The sequence below is a fragment of the Enhydra lutris genome, unplaced genomic scaffold, assembly GCF_002288905.1.
Source record: "Enhydra lutris kenyoni isolate GAN:26980312 unplaced genomic scaffold, ASM228890v2 scaffoldscaffold39, whole genome shotgun sequence".
Classification (NCBI taxonomy): domain Eukaryota; kingdom Metazoa; phylum Chordata; class Mammalia; order Carnivora; family Mustelidae; genus Enhydra; species Enhydra lutris.
The window spans coordinates 21,141,074-21,168,989 of NW_019154123.1; the positions used below are offsets into that span (position 1 = coordinate 21,141,074).

The window sequence follows — 27,916 nt, forward strand, 5'->3', positions numbered from 1 at the left end:
AAAAAAAAAAATCCCCTAAGAGTAGCTAAAGGATTCTTTACATACTTAATCGATATTTATTCCATGTAGCCAGGAGCAATAGCTGTGTTTCTCTGTGAAGTCTGGGAGACCCAGCAAATTGCAATTTCAGCTTAAAATACGCCGTGCAGTCTCCTGTTTTCTTTCTTTTTTTTTTTTTTTTAAAGATTTTATTTGTTTATTTGACAGACAGAGATCACTAGTAGGCAGAGAGGCAGGCAGAGAGAGAGAGGATGAAGCAGGCTCCCTGCGGAGCAGAGAGCCTGATGTGGGGCTTGATCCCAAGACCAAAGGCAGAGGCTTTAACCCACTGAGCCACCCAGGCACCCCAGTCTCCTGTTTTCTATAGACAACTCTATAAGATATTTCTATGTGCAGATATTTTATAGCTTTTAACTGTGTCTGATGAAGCCTTTCCATGATTCATGATGACTCCATTCTGGAGATGAGGAACAAGTTGAAAGATGGAATGCCAATTTTGTTTTTAAAAATCCTGCTAGGGTCGGGGCGCCTGGGTGGCTCAGTGGGTTTGGCCTCTGCCTTCGGCTCAGGTCATAATCCCAGGGTCCTGGGGTCAGGTCCCACATTGCCTGCATAAGGCTCCCTGCTCAGTGCGAAGCCTGCTTCTCTCTCCCCCTCTGCTGCCCACCCCCATGCTTGTGCTCTCTTGCTCTCTCTGCCAAATAAATAAAAAAATCTTTTAAAAACACCACTTATTTTGCCACAAAGATACAAAACACATATATATCCACCAATGTGAGCCTCTCAAAGTTGTACATTCCTTGAATCTTTTTCTCCACATTTCTAGGACTTTTTATATGATTAGGATGAAAAGAAGGGTGGTTCCTTTCAATCTATCAACTCCAATGCTACAACTCTGAAGGCAACTGCTTCTTTAGAAAAGCAGTCTAGCTCCAGGCCAAAATCCCACACATTACCTTTCAGGCCCAAACCAGATGATTAGAAAGGCTTTGCCTAGAAAGCCTCATGGGGGAAAGTTGCTTTCCTACATCAGACTTGGAATACAGTCTATGCACTGCACTCTCTGGAGGGAGTTGCTGTCAAGAACTCAGCCCCCCTTATCCTTCCCTTTCCTTGCAACACCCAGGCCAGCATTACTAGTCCAGGTGCCTCCATCCTGAGGCCTCTTTATTGGGGTGACCCTGACTGAGGTACTTGCCACTTCTCCTTATGGGGTGGGGGCAGTCTTAACTAACCTACTTTTCTCCACTCTGACTCAGTATTTTCCACTCCCAGGCCCACACTAGGCCCATGAAACAGCAGGAGTCTTTTGTGCAGGGCTCCTAGGCAGTGAGATGTTTCCTCCTACCAGTGCTGCATGTCATTCACTGACCCTTCCCTGGTGCCATTCCACAGAGAAAAATCGAATACTGCTTATACTGTTGTAGTAAGTGAATAAAGCCTTGATTGTTCATTTCAGTTTGGGTTCACTGTCCTAACCACCTCACCATACATCAACTCAACACCAGAGTGACAGGATTATGATTCTGTTTTTGCCTACCAAATATAAATATCACTGAAATTAAATGAGATTAGTGTAGTACCTTTATCTTTAACTGGCAGACCTATTTGATCACCTCCTAATAACTGAATTTTATAATCAACCTGTTTGTATATTAATTCAAACATGAAAGTCCATTTTTTCCATGTCAAATAGACTCATTTGATAGTGAAGGTGGTTGGTGGAAAGGCAACAAACCTAAGAAAAAAAATTGAATTCTCTCGGGTTCTAAATGGGAGAGAGAGAGCCTTTTCCCTCCTCTTCTTGTAGCATTTTCTTTGGAAAACTTGCAGTTGTAAATCCTTTCTCTATGTCTTTGAGAAGTATGTAAATCATTCTAAGATTTAAATAAGCCTCTTGGGTGCCTGGGTGGCTCAGTGGGTTGAGCCGCTGCCTTCGGCTCCGGTCATGATCTCAGGGTCCTGGGATCGAGTCCCGCATCGGGCTCTCTGCTCAGCAGGGAGCCTGCTTCCCTCTCTCTCTCTCTCTCTGCCTGCCTCTCTGTCTACTTGTGATCTCTCTCTGTCAAATAAATAAATAAAATCTTTTTAAATAAATAAATAAATAAATAAATAAATAAATAAGCCTCTTGCCAAGTTTACATCCCAGGAATGTCTTTCTTTGTAGGAGCCTTTGAACCATTTTTTTGAAATGTAGATATCTCCCTGTCTCTGCGGCAGTTTAGTCTAGGCTCCTGGCTCTAGGTTGTACCTTGCTGCTTATCATAAAAAACATGGGAAGCTTTATTTTTCCTTAGGATAGGATAAAGACAAAATTCACGTAAAATATATGTAATCGATTGTACATGCCTGGCTATATAAAAGAATGAGATTTCTTTCTGGCTTTGTAATCTCTTCAGCAGACTGCCTATAATGTACATCACAGTCTGGCTGGATGTTAATCAGTAATAAAACTTTTTCTCTATATATATGGAGAGGATTCACTGGACTGACAGGATATTTTATTTTTAGTTATTTGCCCAACATTTAGTTCTTGAATTCTCTAACATTTACATTCTTTAAAGAGAACACAGTAGTTCTTTAAAAAAATATTTTCTCTGCCATTGCAGAAAATAAAAATTTGAGAAATTTTACCTTAAAAAAATGTTTTTCATCAGGTGTTTTGTTGGTTCTAATTAGTATGATGACTAGTGAGCTTTGGAGTCAGAATGACTGGGTACAGATCTAATTTCTTTCCAAGTTCTTCCACATACCATCTGTATGATGTAGGCAATTTATCTAACATTCCTAATTCCCTGTTTCACATCTAGATTCTACAAAACTTCCAAACCTAAAAAAAAAAAAATTGTTAATTTTTTAAATTCCAAATTTAAATTTCTAAAGCACAATTAATTTCTTCAAAATTCAATAGAAAAATACAGCAGGGATTAATTCTAAATCATAATTTTAAAGGCTAATCGTGAAAAGTCAATCTAAAGACAACCCAAAATGAACAACAAAGACATATACAGTCCATTCTTGTTATTTGTGGTAGTTATGTTCTATAAAGTCACCATAAACACTGAATTAGCAAAGACTGAGCCATTGCTCCCAGGGTTAATACTGAGTTGGTTTCCTACATGCAGCTGGTGACACTTCCCTCAACTGATCAATATATAAACTTGTTTTATGTGTGTCCATGTTTAAAAACACCTTATTTGATATTGTTATTCATTAACATTGAACTCAAAACTAACAGCACTATAACTCATGCCTAAATGACGTTTATCTAGCACATGTATTTTCTCTATAAGCCACATCACAGCCTTCTTCCCAGCCAGGAAAGGACACTAGACAGCACATCAACACTATGCTTAGTGGCCATCATGAAGAAATCACCAAAAAAAGTGCAAAAATGCAAAGAAACAAGCAAAAAAGTGGCACTATGACAACAACAAGGATGCTTGTTCAGAGTTAAAAGAACTGAAACAAGAGGACAGAGCATCACCTTGTTCAACAGCAGGAAATGTACATTTGCGCATGTCCTCTCATGATCATAAAAGTGCTACAACAACTGATTTGAGGGTTAAAAATAAATTTTAGCACGTAGGCAAGTTCACAAATATGAAATCTATGACTAAAGAAGACTGACTACCTATCTCTATGTATACATAGGTGCACATACATATGTGTGTGTGTGTGTGTGTGTGTGTGTGTGTCTTCGCTAATATATTTGCCTTGAAGTGAGTAAAATTCCTCTGAAGAGGATCAGGACATGCCACTCCACAATATGCCGTTTGACATATGAAATGTTTTAAAAGGACTCTAAGGACTTTGAGACATGGCAGGTGCAGGAGAGACTCTCTCACCTCCTCCTCTCCTGAAGCTTTGATCTTAAGACCCTCATGTAACAGGGGCCCTCCAATACAGCCAAAGTAGCATTTTTATCTCTGCAGACAGAGGAACTCCAAGAAAGAATCTGAGTTCCCCCCAGTATATTAGCTCATGCCCTTTTGTCCTATCATGTTTATCTACAACTTCCCACTCTTCAACAAAAGTAGTGTAAGGTTCAGGCTTAACTAGGCTTAACTGTTTCTTTAGGCCTTCATTTCCTTATGAATACCTTCATATAGTCATATATAACATTTATCTACACCTCCTCTTTTTACCTCCCTACATCCTCCTTTTCCCAATTGCTTCTCAACCAATTTTCCTATCTCATTTAGACATGAAGAACTATCTAGTTATTCAGGCTTAAAACTTAGAGGAATCCTGATTTTTCCCCCCCTGAGCTGCTATATCCAATCCATCACCAAGTCCTATCAGCTCTACCTCCAATATTCCAAAGACTTCTCACCTCTGCCACTACTGCCCCTTGTGACCATGTCACCTCTTGTCCAAACTCACACAATTAACAACTCTCATACTATTTCACACTTAGTACTTACACTACATTGGAATGGTCTTATTTTTTTCATTGTCCTTCTCCCCTCATGTAATCTCCATGAAGGCAGGGACCATTTCTATTTGGCTTATCACGCAATTTCAGTACCCAAAATGCCAAGCAAATAGTAGGAAGTACTAAAGGTACCCAAAATATTAAGGAATAAGTAGGAAGGGAAAAATATTAAGTGAACTAATGAATGCAACCTTTCCGAACCTTCCATTTCTCTTTTCTTTTTTAGTTCTCTTTCTATACTATCTTAATTTAACTCAGTATGTTAATCCTTGGATGTCCAGAATATTTGCCTTTCACTGTGGCATGTATTGCCATGGGAAGGAAGAAACATAGTTGTCAATGAAAATTGAAACAACTTACGCTAATATAACTGACTTAATACATCTAATGCATATATTAACTAACATAGTTTTCAAAATATTTCTTCCCAGTGCTCCCTACACTACCTCTTCTGGTCCCACTCCCTTAAATGAAAGAGTACACCTGGATAATCTTCAGAAAATACTACCACTATTTAGGACCAACTTTTTCAAACTCCTCTGAGACTGTGCCTTTCAAAATCAAGAAAAGTACAAGTAAGTACTTTTATGTGATTGTGAATGGCTGTGAATGGCTCACTGCATTCATTCTAGTACTTTTAAAGTGTGATGAGGCTGTGTATTATTCAGGTCACAACTAGCACGAAGAAAAATTGGGGGCTTGGCATGTCTAATTTCAATGATTCACTTGCAATTCCACTATGGTTTCCAAAGACAATTTTCTAGTTAAAATCTTTGCCCTTATTACATCAGATAAATGCCTTTTTTTTGTTCTTAAGATAAATATATAGCAAATCCAACACAGTAGAAACTGTTTTTAAACTCTAGAACCAGAAATACCTTTTATGTCATTTCCCATCAGTCTGGTAATTTCAAACAAAGGCCACTATGAGGAAAGCATGAAGTAAACTTACAGGTAATAAAAATACTAAGATACTAAACCATAATGAATCTGTAACTTTGGTAAAATATAATTACTTGATGTTTTTCCTAAGGGCTTTCTCCAGTTTCTTCACCTGTTGTTTATAAAGTCTTAATTCATGCTGTGTGGGCCTGTAGAAAATAAATCACATTGAACACATTCAGTTTATTGAATAAAACCACAAATATATTTAATAAATAAGGTATACCATGTTATTTGTCACAAATATGCTCATTAAAAATCTTAAAATATTCTATGACTGCCAGTGAGGTGTTTATTGGCCATTGAATTTCTCCTTCCATGTATTTCCTGTTCAAAACTTTTTACCCATTTTGTTTGTTGTTAATTTGTTACTTGTTTTTATAGTGAAATATTTCAAATGTACAGACAAGAAAGAGAGAATAGTAAAATAAATAAGGGTGTACCCACTACTCAGCTTCACCAAAGTTAAATGTTGACAGATCTGTTTCAAATTTTAACTGAAACATTATACATATAGTTAAAACTCCACGTGTGTCCCCATTCAGGTAACCACTATCCCAAATTCACTGTTCATTATTCCCATGCATGGTTTAAAATTTTTGCTATGTATTTATATAGACATAAACTTACACATTATTTAAAAATTTATATAAATGGCTTCTACTTTAGGTATCAGTTTCCTCTCCATTTAAATATAATCCTTATGAGAACAAGTTATTTATTTTGGTCATTATATTATAACCGAGCATAGGACAGTGTCTAACTTGTAAGAGGTATTCAACAAACACTTGTCAAATGAAGAAAATCTTAACAATGTTCATCCCTTGTTATTCTCTGCCAACATGCAGAACATCATCCTTTTGTGGTGGCATGCTATATATAAATATACCTTTTTGTAGGACATTTAAACTTTTTAGTTTTCTTTTCCTCTCATGACACAGAGGTAAGATATTAAGACATTCTAAAGAAATTTGGGAATAGGAAACCTGCTGATATAAATCTGAATCTATCCTGTGTTCCTACCCAGTTTTATCTTTTCCATGTGGGGTCCTATACTCTCAATTCCCTTGCCTACCTACATGTGTTCTTGTTCCTTCCATCATATAAGATACAACTAACTAAATGAATGTAAAAAAGTGTGACATTTCTAAGATTAGTTTCATGGTAAAGGAGCTGGAAAGATTCATTTAACACCCCAAATTCTAGTATGTGTTTGCTTTCCAAAAGTTAAATAAAAATTACTTAAGTTTCTCTGACCTGGTTTCTAAATCTTTTTGGAGATTCAGCTTTTCGCTTAAAAGTGCATCAATCTTGGATTTCGATTCCTTGAGTTGATTCTGTAATGACTTCAACACATTTCATAGAAAAATAGTTAACTTTCCTAGATTATTATTTTACTTTATATAAAAAAGTAATTATTAGTCAAGTAGTCCCCATACCATTAGAAGGCCTTTATAAGTTGGTGAGGCATCCAAACTTCTGTAGTCTTTTTCTTCTTCTGACAGACTTTCATTTTCTTTATATTGCCTGTGAAAAGATATACAATGTGTACTTACGAAAAATCCATCTTCAAAGGAAAAAATACAGCTAACAAAAATCAACCCAATAAGTGTTTGATAACCTAAACATGAATTAAAATTTAAGCCAAATTTCTTACTTGTTCTCAGAGAGAATGGTATTAGAACATACTACTACCCAGTATTACAGTACATTTCACAGTACAGTACAGTTCACTATCACCTTTAATTAAAACATAAGATCCATGTGGACCAAAACTTTATTTTGTTTACCATTGCATCTCACTGCCTAGAAGAGTATAGGGTATAAAGGGGGTGAAAAAAACACTTCTTGAATGAATAAAGAAACAAAGCATACTGTTTTTACTTTCTAGTACTTTTAGCTCACCAAAAAACCTATACAAAAAATATATAGAGAGAGTATGAGGCAACAGATTTAATAGTCCCAATTCAAGACTTGACACAATTAACCCGATGCTATTTGAATAGGTCAATCTCTCTGAATTTGTCTTCTGTCAGAGAAGTATCTATCACATCTACCTCAAAGGACTGGTGTTAAAAGTAAATAAAAAATATTAAAGCACTCATGTCTAGGAAGTCAGAGGTGAACTTCAAAAATCACCTGTTTCCATTATCCAAGACCATTTTTAAAATTTCTACCTAAAGAGAAAGATGGAATTAAACAAGGGAGCTTCACCTAACTACTAATTCACTACAGAACCATTTTCCCTGTGTTAATTTTTCAAGTGTCTCTGACATCTCAGAAGAAAATGTGAGGTTTCATTCCTATGTTACTTTCCTTGGCTCTTCAATCATATCCACCAAGTCAGGGAAATACTAACAGAAATAACGAGCAATATATTTCATGTAATCTATATTAATGTAGTAATACTGGGTAAAAAAAAAAAAAAAAAGTAAAGTTACATAGCTGAAACCCATCATATGAAAAGGTACTTCCCCTCTTTTTCAGAGATTATAGCACATTTGCTGTTTTCTAAGACTTCCAATTGGTTAACCCATGTATTCACATTTCTAGTGCCTTGATTGCTGCTTCCTTTCCTTTCTGAGTTTGCTCATATGTAGAGACAGAAAATAATACCAGTTTGTAGTATGCAGAAACTCCCTTCACAAGTCCCTTTGGAAGTTTCCCCAAACCTGTGCCCTAAATTAGAGCCCCCAAATAGGGTACCATAGGTGTGCTGTGCAAAATAGCTATGGCAAGATATTTATCCTCCTCAGGCCTCAGGACAACTGGGCAGGGCTTAGGGTGGTCAGAGTTCTTGAACCAGGTGCTTCCAATTGCAGCTCTGTATATATACCACAATGTGGTATACAAACAGCAATATTTGTGTTTCATAGTGAGAAAAACTTCAGACAACACTGTGCTTGATAAATAAATGTTAAGCAGGGGCTTTTGCCTCTGCAAGAGGCCCTGTCCCACCTGTCTTCTTCCCTTGGTCTTGTTCCCCTCGCTCTACAGATACATACCTCCTTCTCCTGTGTTTCCTCTGAATCCTAAGTAGGCAAATCCCTCATTTTCTCTGTTTCAGCTCTTTCATCTCTCAACTCTTTCCTCTCCTTTTCTTCAGTAATGTAATACTTAACAATTATTTCTTCTTTTTTACACTACTCTCACTCCTTCAGGTGATAATAATACCCTATTTATAGATCTCAAAATCCACCTTGAAGTTGGCTACAATTTATCAAGTTCATACTCTTAAAAAGGAGACTATTGGAGTCTATAAAGTCAATGAACCCTGAAAAACCCTCTCCTTTGGAGAATTTTCATCGCAGCAAAGTATAAATGACTTCTAATTTTTTCCATCTGTAGGATTATTTATACTATAGCTCCAATTTTCTTCCTATCTCCTTCTCCCTTAATGAGAGACATTCAAGCCAAATATCTGGCCTGAGCAAGGTTTTTATAAGCCAAACTATCTCACTTCAGCTCAGTGATGACAGGATTGCTAAGTGAAAAGGGAATTCCTTTCCACCAAGCTTCTCATTACTCAACCCCGGATTTTTTTTTTTTTTAAGATTTTATTTATTTATTTGACAGAGATCACAAGCAGGCAGAGAGGCAGGCAGAGAGAGGAAGGGAAGCAGGCTCCCCGCTGAGCAAAGAGCCTGATGTGGGGCTTGATCCCAGGACCCTGGGTTCATGACCTGAGCTGAAGGCAGAGGCTTTAACCCACTGAGCCACCCAGGCGCCCCTCAACCCTGGATTTTTACTACAAATTCTTGATAACCAAATTCAACACTCCCCAAAATGGACTCAATCCTATCATTTCTAGTCAGAGAACCCCAGTTTGCACCTCAGAAGCAACTTCTCATACTATATCCCACATGACAGATTTCAAATGATGGCTATGCTAAATCTTCTCTTACTAAAAATCCCAAACTCTCATCATGTATTAAGTCAGCAATCAGCAAGCTGCTGCCTGTGGGCTACATGCAGGCTGTGGATTTTTGTAATTAGATTTTTACAGAATACAGCCCTGCCAATTCATTTACATATCATCTGTGGCTGACTTTGTGCTACAAGAGGAGGGCTGAAGAGTTGTGAGACTATACAGCCTAAAATGTCTATAATATTCACCGTCTGGCCCATTACAGAATAGTTTGCAAACATCTAAATCTAGATTAGAATCTACTACAGACATGGCCCAAAGGTTGCAACTGATATTCAGTTTGGACCATATAATATTTTTGCTTTTTCTTTTTTTAAATTTTAAAGACTACAGTTGACAATACAGTTTTATATTAGTTTCAGGTGTATAACACAGTGATTCAGCTTCTCTGTAAATTTATGCTCACAAGTGTAGCTACCGTCTATCATCACACACTATTAAAATGTCATTGACTATATTCCCTATGCCTTCCCTATTATTCACATGACTTACTCATTCCATAACTGGAAGTCTCATCTCCCTCTCTCCTTACCCATTATGGCCATCTACCACTCCCCTTCTCTCTGACAACCAACAGTTTGTTCCCTGTGGACCATACAATATTTTTAAAATCATTAAGTTAATTGTGAATATTAAAAATCTTATTTATAAATCTCGAAAAACAAGCAAATCTAGCCACACTGAACTCACATTCTTACAAGGTATCGACTGGCTAGAATGTGTAATAATGGACCACTTCAGACAGATGGTATACAGCTGTCCAATTTGCCACAGTCCTCACCTAGCCTGCTTCACTCACTTTCATTATTTTCTTGATTGTGTAAGCTTAAGTTTGCAACCTCTCAAGCCATTAAATTCTTCATTTTCCTTCTCTTTACTCTTACACACTATGACTATCCGTTTTAGTGTCAAGTTGGCTAGGCTATGGTGCCTAGCTGTTCAAACACCAGTCTAATTATTGCTATGAGGTATTTTTTAGACATGATTAACATTTAAATCAATAGACTTTAAGTAAAGGAGAACCTTTCCTAATGTGAGTAGGCCTCATGCAATAAAGGCCTTAAGAACAAACACTGAGACCCACAAAAAGGAACTCTTCCCTGGTTCTCTAGCCTGCAGGCCTACCCCACAATCACATGAACCAATTCCTTTATATTAAATTTTTTCCTATCTATAGAAATGTATATCCTATTGGTTCTGTTTCTCTTAAGAATGCTGACTAATCTACATATCTATAACCTCATCACCCAGTTTTTCTGTATTGAAGGAAAAAGTGCCTTCTTCTTTCCAAGGCAAATGATTGCCTTCCCATTCATTTACAGCCTACTTGGTCAAGTATATGAAAGACTGCTCTCTATAGATTACATCTATCTATAACATACCAACAAATCCCCTGAACTCCAGCCAAACTGGTTTAATAACAGTGCCATAAAAAAATTCTATACTTTTATATCTATGCACTTTTGCTCATAGCATCCAATGACTAAAATGACTACCTTTTTTGCCTTCCTACTTTCCCAAATTTTACTTACCTTTCAAGCTCAAGCAAACCCTCATCTGCTTTGTAAAGGCTTCTCTGTTCACTCCATCCAAACTGTTTGTTCTTGTTCCAAACTCCTACCTATACTGTCTGCACAATTTTTAATAATTACACTATAATGACATTATGTGTATTAGTGTTTTTAATCTATTATTTTTCTTAATTATTAATGTGTTTACATTTTACCTCCCTTACTAGATTGTAAAATCTTAGAAGGGAAGAACCATATCCAAAACTTTGTCTTATCTCTATAGAATCTAACACCATGCCTATCATCTAAAAGACATAGTTTCGTTTGGAAATCAGGAGGTCTCTGAAGTTACTTGATAGAATGCTACTTTCTGAACAGAATGAAACAAGGAATTGCTCTATCAATAGTTGTTCTCTTCTTGTCTTCCCTTCTCCCTTTTTCACTTCTTTCTCCCCAACATTCTGATTTTTTGTTGGTTGGTTGGTTTTTTTGTTTTGTTTTGTTTTGTTTTTAGGGTCCCCAGGGTGCTACAAGGGATCAGCAATGAGCACAGCTCTGCCACTGGTCCTGCTGTGTTTCTGGAAAGTCATTATTCTAGGGGAGAGAATACAAGAATGTACACCTGACAAAAGTGGGCAATTTATCTGCATTGTTTATTATGGTATCCTAAGTACCTAAAACAACATGGCATGAGGTAGGTGCTCAAAAATATTTGTTAAAAGAATTATCCCATCTATAAACAATGAAACAAAATAGCTGTTTTAATGACCTGAAAGTAGTTTAGGTTATTTGGCCTTAGATATCCCTCAGTTATTTTAGATTAGTCAAAGACCATTATCTTTAATTATGTTGCACTTCAGTAGGCAGCTAGTATAATCCTATGCACTCCGTGGATATACTTAGTAACTGTCCAGTAGCTAAATGACAACAGTAGAACAAATTATAATGCTGTGACAAATATTTTAAAATAAATGCAACAATACATTTAAACATAAAAAGTAAAACAGTCTTCAAAATCGTTATAAAAAAAGAAATTCATAGTTATGTACTAGGTAGATTTCCAAAGCATAGTTAAAGTTTCAAAGGACTATAAAAACTTTTGGTGTGATTCATGAGTGGGTAATTAACTTTAAAAATTGTAAAGAGGATTAGTCTTACCTTTGTTTATGCAATTTCCTAATTTTACATTCATAGTAATCAATTAGGCAAAGCAACCTAGAAAACAGAAGATAAACTAAATTTTTAAAATGTGATATTGGATCATTTACTATACTGTTCTCTTTACATACTTTCAAATTACAGCAACAAAGGATAAACGTTATTTAGTAAGTTTATAAAAAAATTTAAGTGATTTTTTTCAGAAGTATTATACTAAGCCATATATTTTTAAATTTTGAAGTATAGATTTTAAAATAATCACTAACATTTTATCAATATATTAAATGAATATCTCCTTTGTCCCAGCAGTTCTATCTCTAGCAACTGCTTCCACAGAAATATTTTCTCAAACTTGTAACTCAAAATGAACAAAGTTGTTCACTGCACCATTATTTATAAGAGTGAAAACCCAGAAACATTCTAAATGTTATTCAATAAGAGTAAAGTAAAATAAATAAGGACACATCCACTCTCTGGAAAACAATGAAGCATAGAAGTAATAATGTATGTAAATTTGTACGTCCTAATAAAAATAAGAAAAGTAATGTTGCATAGCCAAATGTAGAGTATTACTCCATTTTTTTTTTTAAGATTTTATGTATTTATTTGACAGAGTGAGTGAGCACAAGCAGGGGGACCTGCAGAGAGAGAGAGAGAGAGAGAGAAGCAGGCTCCCTGGGGCTCAATGTGGGGCTCGAGCCTAAGACCCTGGGATCCCGACCCAAGCCAAAGGCATTGCTTAACCAACTGAGCCACCCAGGTGCCTCTCCATTTTTGTTTTGAAAAGAAATAATTGTATGTGAAGTTGTATTTGTATTGAATAAAAACTCCGTGAGTTCCTAACTGGGGAACAGTAACATAACCTAAGGGAAAATCTTAGTTGTCACATTGACTGGTTGGGGAGGGCGCAGGATACTAAAAATTTGTCAACAAACTGACACAATGAACCATCCCACCCAAAATGCCAATGGCACTCCTGTTGTTCAACACTAGGAAAGATATAAACCAAACTATTAAAAGTGATTATCTCTGGAGTACGGAAATTAGGAAGGGTAAGCAGATATATTTTACTTAACACATTTTTGTATTGTTTGAACTTTTATAAACAGGTACTGCTTTTGTAATTTTAAAAAATCCTCAAAGGAAAAAATAACACTATGTTTTCATATGTTCTTCTTTTTTTTTTTTTTTAAAGATTTTATTTATTTATTTGACATAGAGAGATCACAAGTAGGCAGAGAGGCAGGCAGAGAGAGAGCAGGAAGCAGGCTCCCCTGATGCGGAGCTCGATGGGGAACTGAGATCATGACGTGAGCCAAAGGCAGAGGCTTTAACCCACTGAGCCACCCAGGCGCCCCACATGTTATTCTTCTTAAAGCAAGAATTTATACTATTTCCCCATCTTGAGAAACTTAATTCTTTTTTTCAGAACTAATTCAACCAATTGTGCTTTAAATATATCAACTTTCTGGATTATTCTTTCTTCATCTCAACACATACAAGCTCTCATATTATCCTGTAAAAATGCTTTAATTTCCTTTATATTAAATTAAAATCCTTTAATTTCCTTTATATCCTTCACAAACCCTCCCCCCTTACTCCCCACCACCTTACACTACCATTTCATCTCTATCTTTTCCTTCACAGCAAACTTCATTCTGTTACTGGATACCTTCAATAAACTTTTAGAGATGACGTAATTATGTGTCACGCTGGGAATTCTGAGCAAGACAGTGAGAAGGCAAACACTGATGAGGAAGCATGTAACATTTCTTATCACCTCCTTCTTGAAATACTTTTGTTCCTTAGTTATCCTGACATCCAAACATTAACTTCTCTTCTGCCTACTTTCTTCCTTTATCTGAAATTTGGAAGTTCTCTGGAGTTTGGCCCTTCTAACTGCTGGCCTGATATCTCTACATGGCTGACAAAGGTGCCTAAGCACATGTCTGTAAATGAATTAATCATCTTCCAACCCTGTTCCCCAAACCTAGCTTGAAATCTGGCTATCTTTGACTTCTGTCCTTCTTTTAGGATCTACAGCCAGTTAGTCTCAACAATTCCTGTCTATCTTTCCAATAGCTCTCCTTTCTTTTGGCCCTACCTAATGCAGGCCTTTGCAATCTCCAATCTTGGCTATTACAAGTGATTATTAACTTGTCTTTCTGTCTCTGGGTTTTTTTCTTCGATCAGAAATCGTCTGGGTGGCTCAGTGGGTTAGGCCTCTGCCTTCAGTTAGGGTTATGATCTCGGGGTCCTGGGATTGAGTCCCAAGTTGGGCTCTCTGCTCAGCGGGGAGCCTGCTTCCCACCCCCCCCCCACCCGCCTCTCTGCCTACTTATGATCTTTCTCTGTGTGTCAAATAAATAAATAAAATCTTTAAAAAAAAAAAAAGAAAGAAAGAAATTCAGTGGCGGGGAGGGGTTCCTGGTATATAGTAAGCAGAACCCAAACTCTTCAGCCTGTAGGTTAAGCCCTTCAAAGTTCCAACACACCTTTCTTTCCATATCGTCTCCTAAAACACTTACCATCATCATCATGTGCACCCTATGTTCCAAAACTCTTTCACTACTTGGACTATTCTCAAATATATTCAGTTTTCCTGCCACTATACTTCTCTAACTAAAATACCTTTCCCTCACCTCTGCCTATTAAAATTCTATAGTTCCTAATAATCTAGTTTATAAGTTATCTCCTTCATGAAGACTTTTTGGTCATCCCCACATCCCTCAAAGGAAATGAATCTCCCCTTCTGTCATGCCCACTTAGTATCCTATTTGCCCCATTATTATAGCACATACCACTATCTGCCTTGTATTTTACTTGCCTCAGTGTGTGTCTATCTACCCAGTTAGACTATCAGATCCATATATGGCAGGAAACATGGTTTTACTCATCTGTGTATGTTTTATATTGTTTTTCCCAGTGCCTTTGTAACTTTTAACAATAGCTGCAGTGGTTACAACTCATGTATTTCTAATAATGTTAATTCACAATTTTTAAGTTCTGTGTCTCAAACTGAAAATTAGCTTTATTAAAAATCGAATAGAGAGGGGCGCCTGGGTGGCTCAGTGGGTTAAGGCCTCTGCCTTGGGCTCAGATCATGATCCCGGGATCCTGGGATTGAGGCCCGCATTGGGCTCTCTGCTCCGTAGGGAGCCTGCTTCCCCCCCTACTCTGCCTGCCTCTCTGCCTACTTGTGATCTCCGTCTGTCAAATAAATAAATAAACTCTAAAAAAAAAAAAAAATCAAATGGAGAATCTCTAGGTCATCAGACGAATTCACACCTAAATTAGCTTGACTTCATATGGTACATGATAAGTTCTCTCAATGCTTCTCTTTTACGGACTGACTCACTCAGATTGGCTGGTTTTTATACTTGTTTTCATTCCCCTTCCTCCATCTCTCTTACTCTCCTATTTATCCCCCTGTAATTGTCTCTCCTTTTTCTTCTTTTTGTTCTTCTTTACTCTTATATTTTCCCCTCTGCTTCTCTCTTTTTGAAATTTATTCACACCTATCTCTATTTTTATGGTATTTTAATTGTAATTTTTAGATTTTTGTCCTTGTTCTTTCCTTCAAAAAGATGAAAATTGGGGCGCCTGGGTGGCTCAGTGCGTTGGGCCTCTGCCTTCGGCTGAGGTCATGGTCTCAGGGTCCTGGGATCGAGCCCCGCATTGGGCTCTCTGCTCAGCAGGGAGCCTGCTTCCCTTCCTCTCTCTCTCTGCCTGCCTCTCTGTCTACTTGTGATCTCTGTCAAATAAATAAATAAAATCTTTAAAAAAAAAAAGATGAAAATTAAGTGTGTGTATTCTTTCTTAAATAATTATCAAAATCTATAATCTTGTTTTTAGTTTCTATGAGACCTCATTTATTTTTATAATAAAACAGAAATACCTAGTTAGTAAAGGTCCCCAGTCCTACTATGTAAATACTTAGTTAGAATATAATTAGCTTATACTATTAAGTGAAAAAAACATGGTGCTACTTTTTATACAAAAAGGGAAAATATGAATATAATATCCATACTGCTTGTATTTGATAAAAATAAAACTAAACATTTAAAATTACCTGTAATGGAAGGTAAGGAATAGAGCCAAGGGGACAGAAATGAAAACACAACTTTTCTGAATATAATTAGTTTCAACTTTGGAATTGTATCAATGTCTTACATACTCAAAAGTAAATGGAAAATAAAAAAGCAATCCCTAAATATTGAAAACAAATCAAAACCAACTTAACTGAACATTAATTTGGTGACACAAACATACAAAGGAATATTTCAAGATATTTTAGAACACTATCTGCATTCTAGAAAATATTATTAATGTCAAAGGTAATTGCAAAGAGATTTAAATTTCACAAAGTAGACTTATTATTAGCAGTAATTCTGGTCAACTATTTTTATATATTATATAATAAAGCAAATAAATAGTTACAGGATATTGTTCTTAGGAGTAAGGATTTCTAGTATAAAAGGAAAGTTACAAATGTAGAATCAGAGTTTAAACAAAAATCCTGTAATATTAACTTCAGCTGGAAAAAAATTAATGATTTGTTTTTTCCCAGAAATATACATAATTCCTTGTACTCTTCTAAAAAGTCCTAAATCAATGACAAAATAATAAACATTATATGCATGACAAGCAACCCCAACACCAAACTATGGTCTCTAAAAACCACTCCTGACTAAAAAAATATATAATTAATTAATCTTATATTTAATTTAGTTAATTTTAATTCTAAATGTTTAGTGTTAGCTTTAACAAATATCTGAATTCATCCCCCAAAAGAGCTCTGGGACAGAAAAAAAAAAGAAAAAAGAAAAAGCACAGAATGTGCCTTCTGTCTAAAAGAAATCTAATATCAATGAGGTTGGGTCAAAAGTGTATAATACTAGCATGAAGAAGAATACTAGCATAAAGAAGTCCTAGGAGTTAATAACAACACTTGAAAAAAGAGAGGATAGTCACAAACAAACAAAAAATTGTATTGCTTATCACTGGAAATCATAAGGGCATCAACTCCTTACTCCAAAGTGGGAATTAAAATGAAAAAACTAAGCAGTAATTCTACCTTCCCTGTAACAAACCACACAAGGCAACCAAATAGCCCCTAGTCAACAGGAAAGGTGCTTTTTATGGAAGAATTCCATGGGGGAATGGGAGAAACAAAAGAACTAAAAAATCACCATCTTGCAAAATCATAAGTTGGGTAAAACCTTTAGATGAAGGAACGATGGGGAATTCTATAGTGGAAGGATCAAGGATCAAGGATTTAACCCCCTGAACAATCTTAGCATCCTTAAGAGTAAGTCAACTGGACAATATGTGTCTCCTGACATGTTACAATTAGAAGCCTTCATTACCACATATAAAGTATTTTGCCAAAAATATTTGTATCTGAATTTAGTCCTAACTTCCAGTTTAGACAGATAGAGGAGACAAAAGAATAAACTAAATGACAAAATAAGGAAGCAAAATATAGCATGAACTTCTCCAGGCCAAATGACCAGTTTCTTCCTTGGGGGGGCATGGAGGTGGGAAAGCAGAGAAGAGGGGGAGGAAGACTCATCCAGTTTTTAAGAGATATAACCATTCCCAATAAAAAATCTGTTTTAAAAACTGATAATGAATCTATATATCAATTTATGTAGGAAACATTACTGTCGATCCAAGATGGTATGAGGAACTCTCTTGCAGAGATAAGCAAACACTCTGTTTTGAGTGACAATGCGCTCTTCCTCCTCCTTTGTTAATCTATAGATATCCTTTTGCAAAGAAGCAATAGTCTCTTGTTGTTCCATTCGTTTTTTCCTATAATGTTGACATTTCGCCTGTAAGAAATTTTTCAAAAAAATATAATTATGATATGTACATCTAGGACATGGTGTCCTAACAATATACAAAAAGCTGTCTTCACAGTTTCTATTGGGATGCTTCAGTCAAGAACTTCAAGAACTGTTTTTATTTTGTTTTTATTTTTATTTTTTTAAAGATTTTATTTATTTGACAGACAGAGATCACAAGTAGGCAGAGAGGCAGGCAGAGAGAGGGGGAAGCAGGCTCCCTGCGGAGCAGAGATCCCTACGCAGGGCCTGATCCCAGGACCCTGAGATCATGACCTGAGCCGATGGCAGAGGCTTTAACCCACTGAGCCACCCAGGCGCCCCAAGAACCGTTTTTAAATGGGTGCAAGCTCCAAGAACATTAATAAGCCATGAACACAAAAAATACAATGTAAAATAGGAAAAATTAGTTTATAATTAATCACATGCATTCAAGTTTTTATAATAAGTAAAGGAACTCCATAAAACTGATATAATTTCGTGTATAGGTTTAGATCAAAATAATAATCAGGAAGGGATTTTAAGAATGTTAAAAAGAAACAAGATTTAGAAACAAACTGAGGGTTTCAGAGGGGAGAGGGGTTGGGGAATGGGGAAACCGGATGATGGGCATTAAGAAGGGCACATGTGGTGAGGAGCACTGGGTATTATACGCAACTAATGAATCGCTGAACAGTACATCAAAAACTAATGATGTACTATATGCTGGCTAACGGAACATAATTTTTAAAAAAATAAGTATAACATAAAAGAGAAGAAAAAAAGAAATCTGATTTAAAATTCAGATTCTTTTTTTTTAGATTTTATTTATTTATTTATTTGAGAGAGAGAGACACAGCAAGAGAAGTAACACAAGCAGGGGGAGTGGGAGAGGGAAAAGGAGACTTCTGGCCAAGCAGGGAGCCCACTGAGGAGCTCGATCCCAGAACCCTGGGATCATGACCTGAGCCGAAGGCAGACGCTCAACAACTGAGCCACCCAGGTGCCCCTAAAATTCAGATTCTTTTTTAATTATTATTAATTATTTATTTATTTATTTTTATTTGACAGAAGAGATCACAAGTAGGCAGAGAGGCAGGCAGAGAGAGAGGAAGGGAAGCAGGCTCCCTGCTGAGCAGAGAGTCCGATGCGGGGCTCCATCCCAGGACTCTGGGATCATGACCTGAGCCAAAGGCAGAGGATTTAACCCACTGAGCCACCCAGGCGCCCCTAAAATTCAGATTCTTAAATGATCAATGATAATTCAGGATTTCAGATGGCTTGATCAACTTAGGCAATCATGCAATATGGAAGACAGTAAACTCAGAGTAACTCCCTAATGAGGATTTATTATTAAGAAATAATATATACCCCAAGATTTATAAGGAATAAATAAATTACATTATATTCTAAATATACATATATAAATTTACATATAAATTTATATTCCTTATATAAATATAAGGAATATAAATCTTGGACACTCTCTGGTCTTCAGTGAAATTATCACTGGCCTGGTTTTTCCTTTATTCCCTAGCTTTAATCCTTCAATGTCCCTTGAAAGCTCATTATCAAGAGCACCATCATTGTTATTGATACACTTTTTATTAAGTTCAGTGAGAAACCCCATCCCCAACTAATCTCCATATAACTAAGACATACTATTTTTAGAAGAGAATGCCTTGTCTAAGCACATGTTCACCTGCCCATAGTGTCAAGTTACTGAGACTTAGATAACCTCAAGGGGAAAAGGGGACTCAGCTTCCAATATCATAACAATTCCCAGTAACCAGTGATCATCTGCCTCAGCCCCAACTTGGAAGCCAGGTATTTGCTGTATAGCCAAGTGATGTGGGTTCCTGTTCCACCTGTAACTATACATTAGCCATAAAGCCAGAATAATTTAGTTTTTCAAGGTTGCAGGTATAAGAGCAATATACAAGAATCAACTGTATCTCTCCTAAGTTATTCTATGAAGCCAACATTACCCTGATACCAAGCCAGACAACGCAATACAAAAGAACCACAAAACAATATCCCTTATAAACTCTAATGCAGATAATCCCTAACAAAATACTAGCAAACCAAATCCAGCAGCATATTAAAAGGACTGTACACCAGGACCAAGTGAGATTTATTCTTGGAATGCAAGAATGACTCAACATATGAAAAACAGGGGTGCCTGGGTGGCTCAGATGGTTAAGCATTTGCCTCTGGCTCAAGTCATGATTTCTAGGTCCTGGGATCAAGCCTCATGTCGGGCTCCCAGCTCAGCCAGGAGTCTGCTTCTCCCTCTCCTTCTCCCCCTGCTCATTCTCTCTTTCAAATGAATAAATAAAATCTTTTTAAAAAAAAACTATGAAAAATCAATGTAGTACACATTAACAGAATGAAGAAAAAGCACATGATCATTTCAATTGATACAGAAAAAGCATTTGACAAAATCCAATACCTTTCATGAAAAAATGCTCAACAAACTAGGAATAAAAGGAAACAATCTAAACATAATAAAAGCCATTTACAAAAAACCCACAGTGAACCTCATACTCAGTAGAGAAAGACTGAAAGCTTTTCCTCTAAGATCAGAAACAAGGTAAAGATGCTTGCACTTGCTATTCCACATAGTACTGGAAGTCCTAGTCAGACTAATCAGCCAAGAAAAAGAAATAAAAGGCATCCATTTTGGAAAGAAGTAAAATTATGTTTGCAGATGATATGGTCTTATATGCAGAAAAGCTAAAATGTCCACAAACAAAAAACAAAGCAAAACAAAAAATGAAAACAAAAAAAATCAACAAAAAAACTGTGAGAACTAATGAATGAATTCAGCAAAGTAGCAGGATATGAAGCCAACACAGAAAAATGAATTGCATTTCTATACACTAACAATGAACAATCCAAAAGGGAAATTAAGAAAACGATTCCAGGGATGCCTGGGTGGCTCAAGCAGTTAAACGTCCAACTCTTGATTTTAGCTCAGGTCATGACCTCAGGGTTATGGGATCAAACCCCATGTTGGGCTCCATGCTCAACAGGAGTCTGCTTGAGATTCTCTCTCTCCCTCTGCCCCTACCCCCTTCACTCTCTATCTCTCTCAAAGTAAGTAAATAAATCTTTTTTTTTAAATTGCGTTTACAAAGCATCAAAAAGAATAGAAATAAACCAAGAAGTCAAGAGACTTACACACTGAAAATTACAAAAGGCTGCTGAAGGAAAGTAAATAAGGCACAAATGAATGGAAAGACTCTGTGTTCACAGGCAGGAAGACTTAATATTGTTAAGAGGTCAATATTACCCAAAGTGATCTACAGATTCAATGAGACTCCTACCAAAATCCTAATGACTTTTTTTTGCAGACACAGAAAAATCTGTCCTAAAAACAGTCTTGAAAAGGAACAAAGTTAAAGCTCTCACACTTTCTGACTTCAAAGCTTACTACAAAACTACAGTAATCAAAACAGTGTGATACTGAAATAGACAGATGTATATACTAATGGAGTAGAACAGAGAGCCAAAAATAATCCTGTGGATATATGATCACACTATTTTCATCAAGGGAACGAAGCCCATTCAATAGGAAAAGAACAGGCTTTGTTCAACAAATAATGTTGGGAAAACCGGGTATCTACATGCAAAAGGATTAAGTTGGACCCTTATCTAACACCATATTACAAAAAATTAATTTAAAATGGATCAAAGATCTGGGGCACCTGGGTGGCTCACTGGGTTAAATAAAGCCTCTGCCTTCGACTCAGGTCATGATCCCAGGGTCCTGGGATCAAGCCCCACATCGGGCTCTCTGCTCCATGGGGAGCCTGCTTCCTCCTCTTTCTCTCTGCCTGCCTCTCTCCTTACTTGTGATCTCTGTCTGTCAAATAAATAAATAAAATCTTTAAAAAAAATAAAATAAAATGGATCAAAGATCTAAATATATGAAATAAAACTTGAAAACTCTTAGAAGAAAGCATAAGACAAAAGCTTCATGACACTGTATTTAGCAATCATTTCTTGGATAGGACACAAAAAGCATAAGCAAGAGGGAAAAAATAGACAAATTGGACTTCATCCAAATTTAAAACATTTGTGCATCAAAGGACACTATCAACAGAGTAAAAGGACAACCCACAGTAAGAAAGAAACTATTTTCAAATAATATATATGATAAGGAGTCAGTATACAGAATAAAGAACTCTAAAACAAAATCCAATTAAAAAACAAGGAAAGGACTTGCATAGACATTTCTCTAAAGAACATACACAAATGACCAATAAGCACCTTAAAAGAATGCTCAACATCACTGACTATTAGAAAGATGCAAATCAAAACCAGAATGAGGGGTGCCTGGGCAGCTCAGTGGGTTAAAGCCTCTGCCTCCGGCTCAGGTCATGATTCCAGGGTCCTGGGATTGAGCCCTGCATCGGGCTCTCTGCTCAGCAGGGAACCTGCTTCCTCCTCTCTCTCTGCCTGCCTCTCTGCCTACTTGTGATCTCCGTCTGTCAAATAAATAAATAAATAAAATCTTCAAAAAAAAACCACACCAGAATGAAATAACTCTTCATGCCCATTAGGACTATTACTATTGAAAACACAACAAAATAAAAAATAACAAGTGTCGGTAAGAATGTGGAGTAACTGAAACTTTAGTACATTGCTAGTGGAAATGTCAAATGGTGCAGCAACTCCAGAGAATATACTGCAGTTCCTCAAAAAAATTAAACATAAAATTACCATATGACCAACAAATTCCACTTCTGGATATATACCCAAAAGAACTGAAACCAGGGACTTGAATAGCCATTTGTATACCCATGTTCATAGCAGTTTTATTCACAATAGCCAAAGGTGAAAACAATCTAAGTGTCTATTGATGGATGAATGGATAAACGAGATGTGGTATATGTACACAAAATAATGTTATTTGGCTTTAAAAAGAAAGGATATTCCAACACACACTACAACATGGATAAATATTGAAGACATTTTGCTAAAATGAAATAAGTCAGCACAGGAGGACAAATATTGTATGATTCCACTTATCTGAGACAAGGTATCTACAATAGTCAAATAACAAGACAGAAAGTAGAATGGTAGTTGCCAAGAGTTGCAGAGAGCAAAGAATGAACAGTTACTGTTTAAAGAGGATGGAGTTTCAGTTTGGGAAGATGAAAAAAGTTCTGTTGATGGATGGTAAGGACAGATGCACAACATGAATGCACTTAATGCCACTGAAGTATACACTTCAAAAAGTATACACTTTTTAAATGGTAAAGTTTATGTTATGTATAATTTACAATAGAAAAAGGAGGAAATTCAATTTCTCTGTACATACTAGCAATGAACAGTAAGAAATTAAACAAAATTAAAATATCTGGCTTCAGGTGGAAGAGCGTGTGACTCTTGATCTAGGGGTCGTGAGTTTGAACCCCACAATGAGTGTAGCAATTACTTAAAAATAAAATCTTTGGGGCGCCTGGGTGGCTCAGTGGATTAAGCCACTGCCTTCGGCTCAGGTCATGATCTCAGGGTCCTGGGATCGAGCCCCGCATTGGGCTCTCTGCTCCATGGGGAGCTTGCTTCCCCCTCTCTCTCTGCCTGCCTCTCTGCCTACTTGTGATCTCTCTCTCTGTCAAATAAATAAATAAAATCTTTAAAAAAAAAAAAAAAAGTCTTTAGGGTGCCTGGGTAGCTCAGTCAGTTACGTGTCTACCTTCAGCTCAGGTCATGATCCCAGGATCCAGGGACTGAATACTGCATCAGGCTCCTGATCACTGGGGAGTCTGCTTCTCCCTCTACCCCTCCCCACTGCTCATGATCTCTGTCTCAAATAAAATCTTTAAAAAAATTAACTAACTAAAATAAAGTAAAAATCTTTAGAGGCACCTAGGTGGTTCTGTCGGTTAAGCATCTGCCTTCAACTCAAGTCATGATCCCAAGATCCTGGGGTCAAGCCCCATTTGGGGTCCCTGCGGAGGATTCTGCCTCTCCCTCTCCCTCTGCCACTCCCCTTGCTTGTGCTCTCTCACTCTCCCTCTCTCTCAAATAAATATTTTTTAAAAATCTTTAAAAATTAAATAGAAAGTATAATCATTTACAATACTATTAAAATACTGAATACTTAAAGATAAATCTGTTAAAGCATGTGAAAGACCAGTGTACTCCAAATTACAAAACACTACTAAGAGGGGGCACCTGGGTGGCTCAGTCTGTTAAGCATCTGACTCTTGATCTCAGCCCAGGTCTTGATCTCAGGGTCCTAAGGTTAAACCCTGTGTAGGGCTTAAAACAACAACAACAACAATAAAACAAACAAACAAAAAACACTGCTGAGAGAAATTAAAGGCCTAAACAAATAGAAATATCATGTTTATGGATCACAACATTCAATATTGTTAAAATGCCATTCTCCCAAATGGGTCTATGTACTCAATAAAATCCCAGCAGGCTTTTTTTGTAGAAATCAACAAGCTAATTAGAAAATTGACACAGAAATGTAAAAGACCTAAAAGAGCCAAAACAACATTGACAAAGAAAAATGTAAAAGACTTACAGTGCCTGCTTACAAGGTTAACAGTAATCAAAACAGTGTGGTACTTCCATAAAGACAGATACAATTATCAGTGAAACAGAACCGAGTCCGGAAATAGACCCACACATACAAAAACTGATTTTCACCAAAAGTACAAAGCAATCTGGTAGAGAAAGGATACTCTTTTTAACAAATGGTGGTAGGACAACTGGATACTGTGACCTTGGGCTAGGCACCACTTTTTTAGATACAAACCAAAACCATGATCTATTAAAAAAAATTGATAGACTGAACTTCATCAAATTTAATTAAGCTCCTTGAAGAACACTGAAAAAATGAAGACAAGTCACAGGCAGTTTCTTAAAAAGTTAAATATATATTTATCATACATTCAGCAATTACAGCCTTAGGTATCTACTGAGGAGAAATGAAAGCATATGTCCACAGAAAGAGTAGAACATAGACGTTAATAAGTTTTATATGTAATAGTCAAAAACTGGAAACAACTCAAGAGTACACTAAGAGGTAAATATACTATGGTATATCAATACAATGGAATACTTATCAGTAATAAAACAGTATTAACCAATGATACATCCAGCAATATGAATGAATCTTGAAATAATTATGCTGAGTGAAAGAGGACTAGATACTGATTTTGAAAGAGTAGGCAGTTAGCTAGATAAGAACTGGAGGCAAGGATGGTGGTGAGCAATAGTTAAATAGTTCCCCACCTCCCAGGGCTATCAGATCAAGAACAGCAGGCGCAGAGCATGTGTTCTCCTTTCCAGCCTGTGTCCTACAATAACCTACATCATATCATCTTCATTATATTTACACTGTGGTTTCGACTCCTCCCTTCCCGTGGGGAAAGATGGCCATGACAGTTCTGGCCAGAACCTTGTAAGACCAAAAACTCCCCCTCTCTACCAGCAGGAGTCCCTTAGATGACTGGAAACAACCTCAGAGACCACTGTAGCGATGATCGACCCATAACCTATGCAAACGTAAAAAGAAAAGACACCCCTAACTCCAGTGTAGTCGCCAACTCTGGGCCTGCCCACTCACCCATCTTGAGAGTGTACTGTCCTTAATAAACTGCTTTGTGCTTGCTACTTTCCTTTTTTATTGGAGTGTGGATTCTCATATAAATCTTTCATGGGGAATTCAAGAACCAAGACCTCCATTCACATAATACAGAATCTCCACATAATACAGTAACAATAGCCAGTGCCAAATAAATTGTCCTTTTCCTTCCCGTATCTCTCTTTCCTCCTTACTTTCAGTACTTATAAGGCAGTCATATATTCTGGATGTCTTGCTGACTTTAAAAAATTTTAGGTCTATTTTTTCATTTGGCCCCAAGAAACATTGTCTTATGGTTTGGTGTATTATTTCAGAAAGCTAAACTCAAAAGATGAATCCAACATAAAGTAAAAAATTGAAGCTAAAGAACTTAGGGAAAAGGTATATAAAAGAGCTTGGTGGAGTGCCTGGGTGGCTTAGTTGGTTAAGCGACTGCTTTCAGCTCAGGTCATGACCTGGGGGTCCTGGGATCGAGTCCTGCATTGGGCTTCCTGCTCTGCAGGAATCTGCTTCTCCCTCTGCCTGCCACTCCCTCTGCTTGTGGTGTCTCTCTCTCTCTCTCTCTGTGTCAAATAAATAAATAAAATCTTAAAACAAAAAAAAAAAGAGCTTGGTGGCTTTACCTTGAGTGGTTTGAATAATAAATAACAATTAGGGCAGAGTATGTAATTAGATTTCTTTGCTTGCTTTGTAAAAATTTAAATAATAAGAAATATTTTGTTATTTCAATTTTCAGTGGTAACAAAGTACAGAGTCAATAAAAATAGAGAATTGAATATACAACAATATAAGTTGGGGAGTAGCAAAATTGTTTTGGGTGTTGCACTGGCATGGACTAAGGTAAAAATTACAAAGTAATACTAAATTTCTTTTTAAATGAAGTAGAGTTTATATGCAATGTTACATTAGTTTCAGGTATACGACATAGTAATTCAACCATTCTATACTTCATGCCATACTCACAAGTGTAGCTACCATTTGTCAGCCTAGAATGCTACTACAATACCATTGAGTATATTCCCTATGCTGTAACTTTTAACCCCATGACTTACTCATTCCATAACTAGAAGCAAGTATCTCCCACTCCTCTTCACCCATTTTGACCATTCCCTTATCACCCTCTTCTGGCAACCATCAGTTTGTCCTTTGTATTTATGGGTCTGTTTCTACTTTTTATTTATCCTTTTGTCTTTTAGATTCCACACATGTAAGTGAAATCATATGGTATTTGTCTTTTTCCACCTGACTTAATTCACTTAGCATAATACCCTCTAGGTCCATCCATATTACCACAAAAGGCAAGATCTCATTCTTTCTTATGACTGAGTAATATATACCACATCTTCTTTATCCATTCATTTACCAATAGAGGCTTGGGTTGCTTCCATATCTTAGCTATTATAAATAATGCTGCAATAAACATAGGAGTGAAGGTATCTTTTCCTATTAGTGTTTTCCTTTTCTTCAGGAAAATACCCAGTAGTGGAATCACGGGGTCACATGGTATTTCTATTTTTAGTTTTTTGAGGAATCCCCATTTTAGTTTGTACAGTGGTTACACCAAATTACATTCCCACGAACAGTGCAAGAAAGTTCCTTTTTCTCCACATTCTCACCAACACTTATGTTTTTGGGGGGTTTTTTTGTTTTTGTTTTTGTTTCATTTTGTTTTGATTCTGGCCATTCTGACAAGTATAAGGTAGTATCTTCTTATGGTTTCTATGTGCATTTCCCTGATGATTAATGATGTTGAGCATCTTTTCATGTGTTTGTTGACCATCTATATGTTGTTTTGGAAAAATGTCTATTCAGGTCCCCTGCCCAGATTTTGATCAGACTGTTTGGGGGTTTTTTTGTTGTTGAGTTGTGTAAGTTCTTTATACATTTTGGATATTAACCCCTTGATGGATATATCATTTGCAAATATCTTCTTCCATGCAGGTTGTCTTTTCATTTTGTTGATGGATCCCTTTGCTATATAAAAGCTTCTTATTTTGATATAGTCCCAATAGTTCATTTTTACTTTGTTTCCTTTACCTGAGGAGACATATCTAGGAAAATGTTACTAAGGCCAATGTCAATAAATTAGTGCTTATGTTTTCTTCCAGGAGTTTTATGCTTCAGGTCTCACATTTAGGTCTTCAATCCATTTTGAATTTATTTTTGTGCATGGTGTACAAAACTGGCCTAGTTTCATTCTTCTGCATGTAGAGGTCCAGTTTTCCCAGCATCACTTATCAGACTTTTCGCATTGTGTTTTTGCAATATGCAAAAATATACCTTTGTCATAGATTGACCATATAATTGTGGGTTTATTCCTGGGCTCTCTGTTCAGTTCCTTTCATCTCTGTGTCTTTTTTTTTTTTTCTTTTTTTCTTTTTTTCTAGCATTTTATTCTACTCCCTCCTGCCCTCCCTCCCCCCACCACCCAGAGTATACTTTTCCCCTTTCATTCTTACAGCAACATTACAATCAGAAAAAAAATAAGTTTTGAGGGAT

General features: G+C 36.6%; 1 protein-coding gene across 2 annotated transcripts in view; it reads right to left on the minus strand.

The window, feature by feature from the left end:
* The window catches only part of LOC111155088 (centrosomal protein 70), a 74,759-nt gene that overhangs the window by 26,070 nt on the left and 20,773 nt on the right, over positions 1-27,916 (minus strand). For both annotated transcript variants that reach the window (XM_022515136.1, XM_022515137.1), the window contains exons 7-11: positions 17,645-17,814; positions 11,978-12,034; positions 6,820-6,907; positions 6,638-6,726; positions 5,455-5,529 (exon numbers count right to left, since the gene is read on the minus strand). In XM_022515136.1, the coding sequence (XP_022370844.1) occupies positions 5,455-5,529; positions 6,638-6,726; positions 6,820-6,907; positions 11,978-12,034; positions 17,645-17,814 (479 nt within the window). The remainder of the gene's footprint in view (positions 1-5,454; positions 5,530-6,637; positions 6,727-6,819; positions 6,908-11,977; positions 12,035-17,644; positions 17,815-27,916) is intronic.